We start from the raw sequence: 19,506 nt of genomic DNA, 5'->3' as shown, positions 1-19,506 counted from the left end.
TTCAACAGAAATATCCATTTTCATAGTTCCCGAATCAATATGAACGGTTTAAAAAGGATTCTTTCATCCAAAACAGATTGTAATATGGATTCTAAAGGGACTTTTTAATAACGTTGTAGAGACATTAGGTTAATTGAAAAAGCCGGAGATATGAAAAATGAGCAGTCGCCTTCGCCGGGAATCGAACCACGGACCTCGGGAATACCAGCCCAGCGTGCAGAAACACTACACCACGAAAGCATGCTAGGAAGGCGGGAGAAATACCTTATAACGTTTCTACGTACGTATATATGTATGCATATGGGTATATATATATATATACTAAAAGCAATAAACTCAAAAGCAATTAACCGTAGAACGTTGAAATTTTGTATATGGCGCTGCCATAACATCTGGTTCTGCACTTTTCTTTTTTATTGCAATGGGCAGAACTAAGCATGTACATATTCCTATATAATTTGTAAAGGAAAACAAGAGGAAAAACTTCAGTAGAAGAAAAACTGCAATGGTGCAGGATTTTATTTTTTAAGCCTTTTAAAACAAAATTTTAAAATTAATTAATTTAAAGAATTATTTTTAATTAATTAATTTTGAAAATTAATTATTTTTAATTAATTAATTAATTAAAAATTATTTAAAAAGGGCTTAAAAATAAGATCCTACACTATTGCTACAAAGATAAAATTTCATTTAATAGAGAATATATAAATGAAAATTATCGCCTATGAAATACGAAGTGTAATTTAGATGGTAAATGTATATTATTGCGAAATTAATAATTGAAATTTGTAACTAATTAAACTGAAATTGTAAATTAAAATGTAAAACTAAAGACAATTACTGATTCCACAGAAGATCCCGACTTATCAAGATGAACTGAAACCTCTCCATACAACCACCAACAATGCGTGAGGAATGCGTTTCGTTATTTCACATTTCTGAACAAACCCCCAACTCCAACTTTAAATATTCTATTCAATACTATAAATTTAAAATGAATTTAAATCTTAAAGACGTACAAAAGTGTGAAATAAACCCCCGACGCGCGAATAGACAATTAATTAGAATTATTTTAAAAGATAAATATAGTGCTCATACGAACAAGACTTAAAAACTAAAAAAATAAGAATACACGAAAAAAAAAGATATAAAGATTTGGAATAATAAAGTTCTGTACGTGCGATGTCACGCGATCAAAATTTTGCAATCGATTTTTTAAACTATTTCCTAATCAGCTACAGCTCAAATTTCACAGCACTATTTTTTTCTTTTCCATAATTTGATTTAAATTTTTTAAACGATTTTTTGAAAGCATCTTCGTTTAAATTAAACTAAAGTTCTCAGGATTTTACTGTTTGAAATGTATAGATTGAAAATGGATAAATTTACTTTTTGAAATGGACTTTACTGTAGCATGAAATAGGGGAGGGAAAAGTATCTTTTAATTGAAATTTTTACGAAATATTTAACATGATTTCTGATTTGTAGACGAATTTTCGAAAATCTGTCAATATCTTCGATCATTTGACATAACAAAATGGTTAAAAGTAAAAGACTGATTTTGCTTTCATTGCTACAAAACGATTTTCCAAGTAAATAATTTGACTGACGTATCACTGAGTTAAACTGATGAAAATAAAATAAGGTTAAGAAATGGTTTTTTTATGAAATAAGCTTTTATTTAAAATTCGTAAAATAATTAATGAACTAAAAATAATTTTTCATGTAGCTTCATGGTTAGGAGAGATTAAATAATTCTCTTACAAAATAATCTACAATTTCTTATTACGAATGATAAAAAGAGTGGGCCATCTAAGTAATGAAATCGATTAATCGCATTTCATATATATGCATCCTATTATCTTTATAAATTTATCAAAGGCGTCCCAGGCTTTTATTGTACGTTATATAAAATTATAAATGAATTTTGTAAAGAGAATTGTTTAATTTCTTGTTCCTTTGAAACTTAACTGTACCATGAATTATTTTTTAAGTTCATTACTTATTTTACGAATCTTAAATAAAAGCTTATTTTATAAAACATTTTTTATCTCATTAGCCAAAAATAGGGTTAGCCGGAATAGGCTATTAGTCTGGAAACGGGATTTTGCGTCGTCCACTATAAATGGCGAATTACTTTTCAAATTGTTGCCACCAAATATTATCGCCCTGTGTTATTTTTAAAGAAATTAAATAAAGGAGTATGCATATGATGTAAGTTCCTCGCATTGTGAAAAAAACGAAGACACCTAGGATCATCTAATTTTCAATAATTTAGTCCTCCACCCAAACATGTGCATTTGGAAGCCCGAATTTTGAATTTCGAATTTCATATTTTGTAAAACATTAATGAATTTTTGATTAACAAACTCAACGGTTTGAAAACGACCAGTGGCAACACTGTACGGAATAAAACAATTCTAAACACTGTACGGATTAAAACAATTCCATCTCCAAGACCGGAGACTGTCTATTAGAAACTCTAAATATATGTGGCTTTTAAAGATTTTGTGATTTTGCTATTGAATTGAATTGTATGTGAGGCAAGTGCAAAGAATATGATATTTAATTAACAAATTTAATTCACAAGACTTTAATAAAAAAATGACCAAAAAGGTTTTGCAATTCATCTGATAAAGAAAACTGAACATTAATATGATGAACTGAGAAAAGACTGGAAAATATATAAAAATATATGCCAGCACTTAATACTGCATCGGAAATTATTAGCAATGCTTCTATGCTGGTTTGAAAGCGTTTGCAATTTTGTTGTTGAATTGTATTTGGCAGAGGTGCGAAGGAGATGATGCTTAATAGTAAAACTGAAATGACAAAAAGAAATTCATTAGCAGGTGTGAGTTAAACAGCAAATTGGTAGACTCCAGCTCAACCAGAGTGTAAAAAAACCTTAACAAACCCTTCTGGACGATCGATCTGAACCCTTTCAGATATTACTTATTATTATTATTACTTAATATTAAATGAGATATTTTTAAAATGGCCAGGCAGGGTTATTAGGTGTTTAATAAATGAATTAATGTCAGCCTTTCAGCGGAAAATCAGTATCTGATATTTTAAAAATAATTATTTGATGGTATTTAGTTATTTTTAAATATTTCAAATAATCAAAGGCATTGGAGTGGGGAAACATGCCTTTTGAAAGAGATTTTTGACGTAAAGGAAATCAGTTGTTCATTGATTCTCGAAAACCCAAATTAATGGGAGTGAGTTACGAAGTCAAGTAAATCCACTCTTCACGTTCAGTCAAAGTATAGCATAAAAATCACACGAGTATGTAATAAAAAGGAAAATTTATTACTTTCCTGCTTCCTAATAAGGAGTGATACATATGGATTAGCTCAGGACGGTCTCTTTCTCACAATACCCCCCTCTCGGTCTTTCAAGAGTTCTAAAAAAAATTATTGCCAAAGTGTGCCATTTTGTTTCTAACTTCCATAATTATAAGGGGGGAGGAGATTTCACGAATCTATTTTTATATACATCATTTTTTACTTGTCTTTGAATACTAGTATGTCGTCGGAGGCCTCAAGGGGATTGTTCCTCTTATTTAGAGAACTCCTTCTGCTCTCTGAAAGCAGAATGTTTGCCTTTCTTTAATACATGTAGCAATCAAATGCGTGCCGAACTGCAGCTGCTGTTTATTGCACATTACAAAATTAAATCTCACAATTACTGAACAGTAATAAATTGCATTGTCAGAAATACAATGTCTAAGTAAAAGTGTTTTCGGAGAAATAAATTAACATGCTCTGCTATTAATAATGAATTAATGTAATTCCCTTGAACTGCGTACGTTATATTATTGGTTTTCTTATTAAATGACATTTAATTTTTAAACATTAATTCAGCTTAAAGTTTCTTGATTATCTATCCAAGAATCGAAAGTACCCCCTTTCAATTTCGGGCACTTGCGTATAATGGCATTGACCACTACTAAGGCCAGAAGTGGTGTCCATTTTATTGTGGAGGCACCTCATAGGCGACTACCGCTACCTCCTATGAAGGGACAGACAATTTTACATCCGTGCCTTCTCCGGGATTCGAACCCGGGCTCTTTGGTATCGGAGTCAATCTCCCCAAACCACTATACTGTACGTGCGGCAGAATCTATATTATTTGTTTAGTTTTTCCATGGAACATTTTAGTTACATTCATTGCCTGATTCAATTTATAAGAGGGCCTTTTTTGCAGTGGAACGTACGTACGGAAAGGACGTGTTAAAGTGGTTGAATGCGCTGTTAAAATCGGTGCGAAAGCTGTCAGCTGGCATATATCCTTATCCCTAGTACAGATGTCGAATGACATGCATCACTATACGAAAGTTGAGCTCACCGATATGCATTTTATCTATGGGACTGTTGATGGAAACAAAAGAGCTGCCCAACGGATATACAAAGAACGATTCCGAATTAAGACAGCTGCCGAATCGCCAAATGTTTGCTCATGTTAACTTGAAGCTGTGCGAGAGTGAATCATGTATTACCGTTGGTGGTCATACTTTCGAACATTTTTTGTAAAAAGTTAGATTAAGATATTCGTTTCCTTTGATTTTACCTATCTCTCATTTACGTGCTGTTTATACCTTCCTTGTGTGCTAGTACATATATACGACTTTTCCGAATACAAATACCATTGTGAAATCTGCTTATTTCGGTCCCTTTTACATTTTTGTCAAATATTTTCTAATGACTGTGTATCCATCTATCTATATAAAATTCCTGATATTTGTTTGAAGTTTTATATATATATGTTACCGGCAAAGCATTAAATGCCGGCATTCTATAGAATACCTAGGCATTTTATAAAATGCCTGGCATTTTTAGACAAATTTCGAAATATAAAAAATATTATATACTTTACCTAAATATTGCATATAATGCCTATAATGCCTATAGAATGATAAATACTTTTTTGGCAAAGTAGGAAAAAGGTCATGATAAGGCAATTTATTACTTAAAAGAAATGGGAAAATAATGAAAAATGTCATTAAAAACTTTTATTCGGAATACATAAAGGAAAAATAAAGTTGTGCGAAACAAAATTTATATCTTTCTTACTAAAGAAAGCATCATTTTCATATCAAAAATAAGCAATTAAGATAAACCTATTTGTTGCAACATGATAGGCTTGAATGACATTTTGTATTCACTCCGTTACTTTTTTCACACAAAGACATATCATATTTCGGTACTTTGTTTTACACATATACTTTACTAATCCTTGGCCGCTTCCACTGGACTGAACAACTGCTAATAACCAGAGAGGAATTTCGTGGTCAGGAATGAATATCTTTAATTCTTAGCAAGTTCTTAGAACATAAAATGAACTGTGATCTCGTATATAGTTGTTTTAAAATTCTTTCAGAAGTTCCAAGTCGGTAAAAACTATCCTCTGTCACACTCATTACGAAAGCCAATATACTGCACGAATTATTATATGCTTTCCCTTTATATTATATGCTTCTATATAATACAGAGATGCATTTCAATGCTTTGTCCAGTTTATCATCTGGCATTCTATAGAATACCCTGTCAATGTGTGAAATATTTAACCTTTCCATACATTGCCGGCCAATTTTCGGCATTCTATAAAATGACTAGGTATTCTATAAAATGCCGGATTTCATACTTTGCCTGTAACATATATTATATATATACATATATTATTCTACTCTGCATATTAGTTTCTAGCTATTTCGTATAACTGTAGACTTAGTTTTATTTATTTTTATTCATTTTATGTGCTATTTTATTGTGGTCCATATAATTTTTTGCTTAGGCACTTTATTTTGGCATTTTTGCACACATTTTTGCAAAATGGCTATTAAAGGTGAACTGCGATAAGCTTTGTTTTTCAAAACGCCGTTACATTCAGTTAAGTGAGGCTAAATATAAATATATACCGGCTTTCAGAGTGCTGAGGTAATTTTTTAGATAAACTTACACATTAAAGCTTGAAATTAACGAGTTAAATATGACCGAAATAAGGTGCAGGAATTTTACCCCAATTGCGTTTGAAGGAAAAGTATAGAATTTTTCCAAAAGGAAGATCTAAGAAAAGAAACCCATCCCAGGTGAAATTAAATTAGTGATTATAACGGTAAATGATGTCGTAAGGTTTTATGGTGATAACATGATAACATAATGCTTCAATTGCAGTAAAACACATAGTACACACCATTAATAAATCTGTATATTAAACAGCTAATAAATATTTATATGTAGAAATAAATATGTGATGGAAATTAATATAATTGCGCTTATTTCTTTGAAGGGCTCAAAACACCCATGATAAAATGCTAAGTTGGCAGCTGAAGGTATATATGAACACCTTGGCTTCTGCCAGAAACAGTTTTTGAAGAAGCAAAAAAACGTACTTGTTCTTAGTTATCTGTGCTAAAGATGTCCGCTAATGATTTATCATCTTACTATCCATCATCCTCAAATGACGTTAATTACATCTACAACGGAACGGTTATTATCCTGCTGATTTTCTTTAACATTTGAATTGAAAGAACAAATTTTCAAACCTAATGTTTTTCAAAAAGTGAAATAAAACATATATGCAGATATCTTGTGTGTAAACCTTCTTTTCGTCGTAAACACTTTCGAAAAACGCGTACTAAGGTAAATTATCCTTTACTGCTTAGTTTAAAAAATCAAAGGAAATATATTTATTTAAAAAGGAAGATAAATATAGCAATGTAAGAGTTAAAATTAGGCAAAATTACACTATGCAGAAATATTAATTCCAGAATTATTATTCATTATTTCGTACAAATTTATATCATATATATATTTTTTTTTGGCAGGTGCAAGTTAAGGCTAAAGTTGTTAAGAATTTTATTTATTAAATTATCATATTGATTCAAATGTAACCATTTATTATATAAGACGACTCATTACATTTTTAAACACCTTTTATAAGGAAAAGGGCTTTTCATGTAAAAAAAATTCGCGTACTTCGATTGAATATGTTGAAGGTATTCCAAGAAGAGAAAATGTATGGTCTAAATACTAAATCTGAAGGTATTAAGTACTTAAAATTAGGCAAAACGGAAAGTTTATTTTGAAAAGATTTTAAGTGAAACTCTTTGGATTTCAAGGACAATCAAATACAAGTCTCTCTTCTTCAGCAGCAAAAAAAAAAAAAAAAAAAAAAAAAAAAAAGAGTTGCACCTCTTTTTTTTTTTTTTTTTTTTTTTTTTTCCTTTCTTAAGAAGAGGGACCTGTGTCTGATCGCCCTCGCAATCGATAGCTTTATATAAAATGTGCGCTAAAATAAGACTGCTGTTTAGCCTAATTTTAACTCTTACATTGGCATATTTATCTTCCTTTTTAAATAAATATATTTTCTTTGATTTTTTAAACTAAGCAGTAAAGGATAATTTACCTTAGTACGCGTTTTTTGAAAGTGTTTACGAGGAAAAGAAGGTTTACACACAAGATATCTGCATATATATGAGCTTGATATGTTGAAGATATTCGATAGAAAGGTAAATAAATGGTTTAAATACTATATCTCAAACTAAGTTATAATGTGTTTTCGCTTTCCAATCAAACTAAAAGATAAAATGGATAAGTTATTTTAATACATTTTTTTAAATATTTTAAGCTGCGCTTATAAGACACGTATACCTTTTAGGAATTCATTTTGTAGGAAAATTCTTATTTTACACTCCAGCCAACATGATAATAGAGAATTTATCAGAGAAAAAAGTAATCCTAAAGCGATTAATAAATAAATAAGCATTAAAGAATTTTTTTTTAAATTTAAGTATATAATGCTAAGAGCCATGTGGAAGATTTATGTCAAAATTAAAGGCAAGTAACCTTTCTGTCGTTAAGGCAAGTAACATCTCTGTTGCCGAATACAAATTCATTACTTCAAACATTAGATCAGAAAAGTATAGTTGCATTTAAAACCATTACATTAGGGGTTCATTGCAAGGAATTTTGAATATAATTCTATATGGAATTTTAAAGCATAAGCACTCAATTAACTTCATGGAAGCATGGAAACGCTTTAAAATTGTTTATTGTACTATTCTCATAATTCCGTTTATCACAGAAACACGATCATCCACACTTAATGCTTGCTGGAAAAAATAATTACCAGAATTAGTTGAAAATATAAATGTTATCGAACCAGCAGTAAACAGAATGGACGCAAAATGCAAGAATGTCGAAATCTACAAGCCTAGAAGTCTACAAGCCTTGACGAATCTACAAGCCTTGACGAATCTGCAAGCCTTGACGATATCTTGTATTAGAAGAGGCGAAAGGAAAAAAAAATTGTGCCTGACGGCAATGCACTAAGCTGATCAATGTTTTCTAATGTTTAAACAATGTTTTTACCCCAAAACTTTGTGTACAGTGATATTTTTGATTCATTTCATGAGTTGATTATCTTTTTAACGTTACTGCTCATTGTTGCCAAAATTTGAGTTAAGCTGTAAAATAAAACAATAAAATAATAGATTCACCTTCGGTGAACTTTTGCTTAATATTATCTTTTATATATATATAGGCAGCTTAAATGTTTGTCGGCGATAGTTATTGTTGCCACTTGGAAAAATGAGCGCGGAAATTAATGTTTCTGCAGTTTTTAATTAATATCTCGGCCGATTAAAGTCGTACGAAGATGAGAACGGTATCGATGGATTCGGAGAATATTTTGGAATCCGAGGAAACGCGTCTCGAATTTCAACTCGGCGCCGTTCCGTAGATATTCGAGAAAAAGAATTTGGCACGTAACCAAATCCCTCTAATAGGTAAAAACCCAAGAAAGAAAGTGAAAAATGTAGGAAAAAGTAGGGTAAAATTAGTTTTTAATTAATATCTCGGCTAATTAAAGGTCCCACGAAGACGCGAATGGTCAAAATGGCGTGCCACGGACCTGCGGAATCCAACGATGTACTTCGTTAAGCCCGGGAGCCAGCCGTTTCGAAGGAGATAATGTTACTTTACCCCATATATATTGCGGCTTAAGTGTCTCTTTGTCGCCGATAGTTTATAGGTTGCTTGCGTAACTGTACTAGACAATTGGCTGAAGTTGCCACGGAGCAGGGTTGCCGTTTCAATTGAGACGTAAACAATTTCCTGTATAAAACTTGCCTGTGCTATGACCATCAATATGTCTCAGGGCCAAACGCTTAAGCGTGTAGGCATTTTTTTACCTGAGCCTGCATTTGGACACGGTCAACTTTATGTTGCCTGTTCAAGAGTTCGTGAAAGAACGGACGTAAAATTAAAAATAATTGATGGTCCTCTGCAAGGTGAACATAAAAATGATGGAAAAATCTACACAAGAAATGTTGTGTACAAAGAGATCTTTGACATGTGAATTAACATTTTATTATTTAAACCATCTTTATTTATTGAGCTAGCGGTGACTCTTAAGAAATATACCGCCAGTGGTTTCCTTCATTGCACTCTACTTTAAGCAATTAAGCAAGAAGAAGGGGGAAACCCCGTAGGGCAGTAAGCAAAGGGCCGTCCTCGCCGCCTGCCCTGGGTAATTCCGTTTAAATTAGCAGACACCTTTGCACAAATCCTTTTAATTACAATTTATCATGTCTAAAACAGCGGTCATTTCGTATGACCACCTGGCTTTCTAGTTTATTTATAACTTAATTTCGTTTTATCTCATCGCCAAGGCGAAGAATGTATGTACTACTTTAAAGTTGGATTTATTCTCTACTATTTTATTCTCTCGTTCTCATCCCAATGCAAATCGTACCGTAGCGAGTTTCACGCGTTTGTTTATTTGATTTATTAGAGAATCGGCTCTTACTAATGAATGCAGAAATAATTCGAGGATTGCTAATGGAAGGTCAGGCATATGAAGCAAATTTGTTAAAATGGCATCTGTGGATAAAAATTTATTCAAAAGTCGATAATACAGATGGAGCTAAAAGGTTTTTTTCGTGAAAAAGGAGGTCTGGCCAGGGCCGGCCCCACAGCATGAGCAACAGGTGCAGCCGCACCGGGTAGCAGAATGAAGGGCGAGAAAATTTGTAAAATTTCGGGAGTTTGTGTGCGGCAGATTCAGGAATCGGAGTGAGCCGGGCGGCGAAAAGCCTAGCGCCGGCACTGGGTCTAGGCTTGACCAAACAACTGGAATCATATTTTCTAAATGAAGATCCTTAATCAGAAAGAAACCAAAAATTTAAAAGAGAACTCGAGAAATGTTTAGATCTACACAACGAAATTTATAAAATCTCTCGAACAAAAGAAAGAATCGAAAATAACATTTTTTTTTTTTTTTTCCAAAACGTAACTCAAGATGCTACTAAAGACAGAAAGAAAGATAAAGATGTTTCGCGAAAACGAAATGCCTTCGTTTAATGGTGATTAATACGGATGATGAAGAAGACGATATGTAATACTTTTGATCAACTTTTATCATAATACATCTGTGAGTTACAAAAATTCAAAACTAAGGCCTGGTTATTTATTATTATTATTATTATTATTATTATTATTATTATTATTGTACTAATTCTTTGGTTCATATAATACGAATTCGTGCGACCCGCCTCTTTTTAGGAGCTTAACATCCGTGTATGCATGGAAGCCTTTGTATGCTATATTATGAAGATTATATACTTTTAAAGACAAATCTTTAATTCTTGGTACGAAATGTATTTTTACAAGGTTTTCTTTTTTATGAAGAAAAATGTGTGAGACATAAAATTTCGAGCTTTTTATTTGAAATCAAAGGAAGACAAAAAATGAGTTTTTCTGTATGCAGTAGAGTTCTAATTCAGTGACTAATTAAGATTAAAGGCCATCCGGATTAAGAGAGAAGAGAAACGCTCCAAAGGAAAACTTAAAATTAGGCAAAATAACAGCCTTGTGTTTGGTTTAGATTTAAGTGAAAATCTATTGATTCGAGAGCGAACAGGTACAGTTCCCTCTTCGTCAAAAACAAAAATTCTGAAAATTCTCCGCGCTTTGTTTTTGGTATGCGATCGTCTCTCATCCCTTCTTTGCAGAATTCTTTTTCTCCTGAAGAATAGGGATCTGTACCCTCGAAATCGATAGTGTTTCAATTAAATTTACGCCAGACACAAGGTCACTTTTACCTAATTTTAAGCCCATCTGATTAAAAAAATCCGGAGATTTAAATTGTCTTTTCGTGTATGCTTTCATTTTTTATAATGAAAGTGAGGAAAATTTGTTTTATTTCTTTCCTCCTGCCCATTTATCACATTTTAGATCAATAAAGGATTGACAATTAAGTAAAACAATATTTTTATTTCCTTAGAAGAAAATATGAAGCACATTTTTTTCACAAAATTAGGCAACGAAATTATGTTTTATTTGAGTAAACAAATAACCCATTTCTACTTCAATTAAAATAAATCAACTGAAATTTTTATTTACTTAAGCTTTAATACTAGAAAAAGGATAATAAGCATATAAACTGTAGATAATTATTCTTATATTTAATCTTAGTTCGTTACGGTGCCTTGGTATTATAGTTATATTTAATCATAGTTTAGCTATTTTATCATTAATAGTTATTTAACGAACATTACAGTCCAATCTATATATCTGTTATCTAATTCTATGAGCTGTATTATTTTTCATACTGTTAAATCACCGAAAATGTTAAATATGCAGAAACAAATTAACAACGATTTTAAATTTATTTGAATAAATAAGAATAGCAAATGATCTAGATGACTGGATTTTCGATCGGATTATTATAGTTCGGTTATATTTATATTAAAAAATACACCCATTTCTTGTATATGGAATATTTGTAAATGCTTTGATAAGAAAGGAAACATTTATGCTGTTTTTGTTGTGAAAGGAATAAAAGAACACTTCATTTCTACTGACTTTTGTAGAAATTTCTGTTACTGAGTGAAATATTAAAATTTATTTTTAATTTATGCTCCAAATATTACTAACCTTAATCTGGGAGAAACTTTTCACGGACTTTTCCGAAAATGCAAATAAATAAGACTCCTTTAGTACTTATAGCTGGCAGTTACTAAAATTAGTTTTATCTGTTTTTTATATTTAGTTTTTTTACTAGCAAGGATGCTTCTCAGTTTCATAATTTTCATTTTATGATTTTTTCCAGTTATACAAAGATGCTGCTTATCGTCCTGAGCTTTGTGTTTCAACTACTTTTCCCTTCTGTGCAACCTTTTTCCACTTACAAAGATACCCACCATGCTGCTACCAGCAAGCACAACAAATCATTCTTCTATCCAAAATATAGGCCCGAGATATTCCCTGATAATAGATTGCTTCCGGAAGATTCAGAAGTGGACGTTTTTCTTCACAAAAATCAAATTCAAAAGTAAGCATTTATATCATTTGTTATATTATATAGTGGTACTGCTGTTTGTTTTCCAAATATCCTGGTTTATTGAGCAAAGTAATATTTATGTAAATTTTAAGTTAAAAAAGCCTATTTAGCTCAATTCAGATGCTCGACTTAACAATGAGATTACGTTTGATAAACCCATCGGATGTGGAAAATACCTATAACACAATTAACCTACCTATTATTTTGTCCCCCCCAAAAAAAATTAAATAAATTTGAACCTCATATTAAGCTAAGTAAATATTCTTTCCACTGGTGCGGGATAAAAATAAAAAGGAGAAAAGCCTGTGAAACTGAGAGATTGGTCTAAACTCAAATAATTTTATAAATACATAACTGTATAAAAATTAATTATGTATTAATTCATACCACTTAAATTCAAATTCATTAACTCAATAATATGAAAGTAAAGAGGGATAAATTATTGTAAAAATGAATAAAGCTTTTTCGAAGTCGACAGCAAATTTTATTTTGTACAGACTGATTCAATATGATTTATCTTCTTTAAATGAAGAAATTTTCGAATGCAGAGTAATAATTACATCTAAAACAAAAGGAAATTGAAACTAAATTTTGCTTATAATTGTTTTAGAGTTTTGCTTATAACTGCTTATAACCTTTTTCTTTATTTATGCGAAGAATAGAAAGACAAGAAGAGAAAGACCAGATTTTAGCTTTATTTGCTCATTTTTTTACTCAAACATTATTTTGTCTTCACAGCAAAAACTTTACACTCTTTAATATATTGGCTTGCGACAGGTTAGGTTGTTAAATATGCCAAAGCATGAGACTTACTTGTGTAAGAGGAGTGATGCCTTCGTAGAGAATTTTCAAAGGGAAACTGGCTCCTTATCATGTTATTCATAGGGAAAGCGAACCAGGGACCCAGTCCATTCTTTTGAGTTCGAACCCGTGTTGAATTACCAGAATTCAGTATTCTTAACCACTCGAGTATTGATGGGGGCGGGGGCGCAGAGAACAACGCGACTTTTAGGGACACATCTTCAGCGCATTCACACATATGAAGGCAAAGATAAAGATTAGATCGCTGAAAGATCTAGCATCGTAAGAGATTATCTATAGAACGCCAAATCATTTGGTTCTCTGAGACAGATCCGATTCTAAATGAATCCTGTTAAGCAAGTGTTCTTTGCAATTGCTAACACTATTATGCAACTACTTGCTACTGTGTTAACAAAGAAAAAATTTTGCATGCAAGAAGATTGAAGCTTTCCAAGGATATGAATAGCTTTTCCCTTGCAAATTTAAATATTTTTGGTGTTTTAACAAATATTGTGATATTAATTTATCATATTTATAGATAATAGCTCTAGTTTTAGGAGCTTGATTTTTTTTTATTATTTTGACGTATATTATAAACAAGTTTTAAGCTAATTAACAGAAAGTAAATCGGCTTAAAACCATTTATGAATGGGGAATGAATACTTTTTTACCTCACTGTATCTCAAATCAGATACGAAATTATTTTTATCTGAAAGAGAGAAAGACATACAGTCAAGTAGAGTAAATAAGCCCCTACCTAAAATTTCAGAATAGTGATAGTTCGATCTGGAATCGAATCATAGCGAATAGGCTGACTATAGTCTGTTACTTTAGAATAAGTACTTCAAGGCCATTTTGACTCCCCTTCCTTAAATACCATAGTAACGACTGTTGAAGAAAATGGCCGAATCCATTAATTTGCTAAAAAATGCCCTAATTTCCTCTGTAAAGATCCACTCACACATGTTTCCGCTACGAGAGACTGGACGTCGAAAGGGACAATTCTCAGAACCCGCACGTTTCCAGGAAACCCACGTAGCTGGGTTACCATTTTCACTTACTACAAGGACTTGAACTCCAAACAGTAATCGATTATCACTCAGATTCGGATCATGCGATCCTTCAGAAGCAGAACTTTCTTCTGATTGGTTGATCTCTATGCAGGATAGAACTACAGCCGAAACATTTTCGGCTAGCTTTCAAAAAATCCCGAGTAGCCGGTACATCGTTTCCTTAGCTAGGCGGGACTTCGCTTCCAGTGGAGTCATTTTTTCCAGGAATCCTCTCGTTTAAACCAGTGCTACCAGAATCTCAGGAATTTCTCAGAAAAGTCACATCTAGCAGGGACCAACGCTAGATGTGATAACCTCATAAGGCAATAACAACACACGTTACAACCGTCATTGCGGCAGAAGCACTACGACCTTGAAGTGCCTATTTTAAAGAAACAGGCTTCATGGGTTTGTATTCATGGGCAATACGTGAGTGAAAACAAACGGTTTCCCGAACGTGTACTCTGAATACTTATTTCCAGAAGTTCAAGTTTCCCTCAGAAATTTTTGCAGTTTGGCATCTTTAAGCAGATATTTTTCTAAAGCTTTGTCATGAATATACATGTGACTAATAACTTGTTAACAGGAAAATATTATCATCCTAAGCCTGCGTACCGTCACTTTTATGCAAAAAATTACGTATTATACAGACAGACGAAATTTTACAAATTGCAGTTCAACAGACTTTGCAAACTTATTCATCTTCTTAGAGCGAATACGCCTGATAATTAAGTTACTTGGAATGTCAGTTTAAGGGGTCTGTAGATCTTCACTACTCTGTTATATACATTAAGCGGAGATGCAAAAGATAGACAGATAAATGAAGACTTCATTAACTGCACATGTAAAAAAAAGAACCGACGAAAAAAAAAAAAGACATATTCGCCAAACATTGATGGAATTTAAAGGTCTCCAAATTCGATGCTATCTTCCAACTACCAACTAGCGGGGAGGGGGGAACTCAGAATTGTGTAGCTACTGTTTTGTTCCCGTGCACTACTTACCCCTGCAGGGTCGCCTATATTTAGATAGTTATTGCTGTTTTGGCGACGCGACTGCCTCCCTTTTAGACCCATGCTCATTCTTCATTTTTGCACCCTGCCTTTAAGTGTTTTCGAAGATGAAAATTATTTCAGTCGCAGGTCCCTGAGGACTCTTAATAGGCATCTTTCGTGTGAAACATTATGCACTAGATTTAAGAAGATGGTGATATTTTCTCTGCTCGTCTTGCATGAGTGTTTTCGTAGCGTAAAATATTACTCGCATATCTCAAGTTGCTGTCCTCTTCAGTTCTGAATTATTATTTTCCACCCATCCCTTCTTAAAAATTGTTTGCTTCTTACTGTGCACAAGTCTTGAGTAACATCAGACTAGAATTTATTAAGAGCTGCCGCAATTGGACGAAGTTCTTCAAATCCGGTAACTTTGAAAGACAACCTTGTTGCTATCGCTTACCCGTTAAATTCTGTTGGAAATTTCACTCCCATTTTTTTAATAATTATTATTTTTTATTTCGTTAGAATCTTTATCAAAGGGAAAATACAATTATTAAGTGGAAAATAACTCAATGATTTTGGAGTATTTTCCCATTTGGAGACAGCCCCATCTAGTTGACACAAGTATTTTTCGTTAAGGAAGTCATCTGTAATGCGCATTCATAATCAAATAATTCTAGATAATCACTAAGAAATTACTCATTGGTTATTTTTAACGTTTTACTAATTAATTTCTACAGTTTCCACATCAAACCGTTAATTCTAGGGTAACACTGGAATATTTTATACAGGCCTTAGTTTCCCGAAGAACGAAACATGATAAATAGGCAATGTTTTTGCAATAGATCCGAACTTCGGACCTCTCGCTGCTGGTCGTACGTGCTTCCAAATACTTACAGTTTTAGATCACAACTTAATAACTCAGGGTGACATAACGGCACTTTGTTCCAGAAAAGAGTCTGTAGTATATTGAACTGTTCATATCAGTGCCCCGGCATAGCAGTGTCCAGTGCCGCACTCTTATACAAGTTGGCCGCTTTTCGAAACGATGGAAATCTTCATAAGCCGTATTAGAGAGCGTGCACAAACTGAAGATGAGTTTTGCGCTTTGAAGTCCGAATCAATGTCCTCTAAATTTGGACACAAAAATTTTATCATCAACCGGTTTCGTTCACTAGTCACTGTAACTGCATCTCCTTCTTGTTTTGTTTTGTTTCTTACGTTTTTCGAGGGAGGGGGGTCCGATGCTGCCACTATGCCATAAACCACACCATACAATGACCTTTTGCGAATACAAGGCCGATTATGTGGACCATTGCTTCCTCGTAGGGTACGTTGATATTCACAAAAGAATGTTTATTTTCATAAAGATTTTGGGATAATAACTAAATTTATCTTTAGCCATGATGAATTGCAGAGCATACTGAACACAAATAAATATTAATGGCAGTGATAAACGAAAAATACACAAAAGACAGTGATAAAACAAAAGAGTAACGAAACATTGTTTCTATTTAGTTTTAAAATCTCATCATTCTTATTGGAATAGTCGTTACGTGATGTGACTGCATAAGTCCTAACAGCAAAGGGGAAGAGATGTCTGCCATCTCGGGTACTGTGCGTGACAGTTGTTGAGATCCCACACGTCGCTCTGTGTGATCCTTTTGGACCCATCGATCAAAATTCTCATAAATGGATCTCTGTTAAAGCGAATACCAGTTGCGTGGTACATAATTCTTCCGGTAGTTCCGGTAGGCGACGATTCTTCGGAGATCGAATTCTGTGACGGACTGGCAGGAATTCCTTCTTTTAACGCGAGGCAAAACAAATTTTTCAACCCAAAAATTGCGATTTCCGAGGGAAAAGTTTTCATTTTCTATCCGCTTTTCTGTGTTGCTTCGAGGTGGTCATCACTATTCCCTGTAGTGTGGGCATGCCATGAAATTCTAATCATTTGCCTGTTTCAGCATCTTCTATGTTTCAGATTTATTATACGTTCGTTTAATGTAAATTTCAGATTTATTATTCAGATTTATTATACGTTCGTTTGATGTAAATTTCAGATTTATTATACGTTTCCTTCACAGTGTAGCAAATTTAATGGGCAGCGGTGTAGTTTGATAGTAATAGTTAACTTGAAAATAAGCTATTAAATGAAATAATATATGCAGATTATATCTTCAAGGGGCCAGACGGTTATCGTGCCGGGGCTTTGCTACTTTCATTTATGACGCTGGTTTGATGCCCCAAACACTGGTAGCAGACCTGTATAGAGACTTTAAGTATCTTTGAAGTTATAAGGTATTTCTCCCGCCTTCTTGGCATGCCTTCGTGGTGGAGTAGTCTGCACGCTGGGCGCGCATTCCAGAAGTCCTCGGTTCAATTTCCTGCGAAGGCGTTTGCTCATTTTTCAAGTCTCTTGCTTTCAAAAAATCCTAATGTCTCTACAAAGTCAGAAATATGAAAAATCAACTATGATCTCATTGGAATTCGAACTGTGGATCTTCCAACCTATAACACCATTTGCTAATTATTTCGGTAATTTCTTAATATTTCTGAGAACATTAACAAGTAAGAAAACTGAATTCACCATTAGTCATATTCTTTAAAGCGATTATCTTCTTTGCAGATAAATCTTGCTTAGAGCTGTAAATCGTTTTCTTTGGAGGCTTTATTATAATATGTGAGCAACAATTTATTGCTCTGTATAGTTTAAAGTAATGGCAATGTAACGATTTTCTACCAACGTTCTTCATAATCACGAAAATATCGGTTCCAACAGCGCTTGTTTACTTCTAGTGATGGTCGAGATTGCAATGGAGAGACAGTACTGAGGCATCTGGGCTCCTGCATTCCAGCATGAGACATTCCTTTTTCGTCTGGAACGATTTTTTTTTTTTTAAATTTATGAAGAGTTTATTTATTTAAATTTCAAAAATTAATTTTAGGGCCATTATAAACTGCGCTTATCGAATCCGTTCATAAAAGTACAGAGTTGTACATACAACAAATAGTATTTATAAATTTTAGTTCAAAAATATTCGTTTTAAAATAATTTCTTCTTAAACAGTATTGAAATAAATTCGTTAAAATGGGAAATCTGAAGATTAATTGAAATAGTTCTATTATGGACGTCCCAAGAGGAAACACTAATAAAAGGATCCCTGACGGGGTTGATATTGACCCCGAAATTTCAAAGGGTCTCAATCTCGGGTCGACAGCCAAATATGCACAGGCAATTGATCCGCATATCCTGTAATAAGAAAAAAAAATCATAAAATATATATAAAAGAAAATACACAAAAATTATTTAATATATTTTTTAAATCAATAATGTGTTTTTAAATATATACATTTTTTATTCAATAGCAGCAAAATGGAAAATTTAAGAATACAAGAAAACACATCCAAAAAATATGAAGAACGCAAAACTTCTTAAAAAGGTATATACTATTACTTACAAGCCATTATCAAAATTTAAAAGATTTTAATACTCGCTTCTCTGTCTAAGATACTGAAAGTTTTGACTCACAGAACCGCTGAACATATATTTGATCTTGATATCATGATGCAAGAATAGTTGATTGCATTGAAGGAGGATATTCAAGGACAAGTCTTATTCAAAATACATGGGTACCCTAAGTTGTGGAATTTGAAAGTCATTCGAGAAGTAATAACCCCAAAGTTGTTACCCAACCAACATTATCGATTTTTTCATCTTCTTACTTATAAGAAATAACATTACATATATATATAAAGGTAGTTTCAAGTCTTATTTCGAAAAGGAAACAATTGGTGCGGTGGTTACCTTTACGGTATGCATGAGATTACTTCGAAGAAATCACGTATTCTTAAAAACAACTTACAAGTTGCCATCAGGCCCAAATTTTTCAACGAGGCGCAAGTCTAAACTTCTGCGAATGATTGCTACAAGTGCAAGAAATTACTTAATTCTCTCTTGTGTGCTCTAATCATGTAAGCTGCTAACACCCCTACCTAGCTTTAGGAGGTCCGTGTTTTGAATTACATTGAGCTCCTGTTGATTTGTCTCGTTTCTTTCTCCTAAAAACCTAATAGATCTCTACAATGACACCCGAACTAAAAAATTAGTCAACGATAACGCGTCCGTAGCCGGATTTGGTCAACTTTGTCTCATGCTTCTTCCCAGTCGCTCATTAAATGGATAAAAATCTAAGAAATTATCGAATTATCTCATGTATGCTCTTATGATATAAGCGTATGTTTATCTAACACTAGAAAATCTGTGGTATGAATTCCAGCCAGAGAAACCATTGATTTTCCACGTT

The 19,506-nt window shown here is 32.9% G+C and overlaps 1 protein-coding gene across 4 annotated transcripts in view; it reads left to right on the top strand.

Annotated features, from left to right (window-relative positions):
- nord (neuron derived neurotrophic factor nord) overlaps positions 1-19,506 on the top strand; it is a 202,258-nt gene that overhangs the window by 149,861 nt on the left and 32,891 nt on the right. For all 4 annotated transcript variants that reach the window (XM_035361316.2, XM_035361317.2, XM_085820803.1 and 1 more), the window contains one exon: positions 12,121-12,342. In XM_035361316.2, coding sequence (XP_035217207.2) covers positions 12,121-12,342 — 222 coding nt within the window. The remainder of the gene's footprint in view (positions 1-12,120; positions 12,343-19,506) is intronic.

This window comes from Stegodyphus dumicola, chromosome 7, assembly GCF_044657685.1.
Source record: "Stegodyphus dumicola isolate Sdum_Otavi_A_Nest chromosome 7, ASM4465768v1".
In the NCBI taxonomy this organism is placed as follows: domain Eukaryota; kingdom Metazoa; phylum Arthropoda; class Arachnida; order Araneae; family Eresidae; genus Stegodyphus; species Stegodyphus dumicola.
Note: the sequence above shows the minus strand (reverse complement) of the source record. Positions and strands in the feature narration are given on the sequence as shown.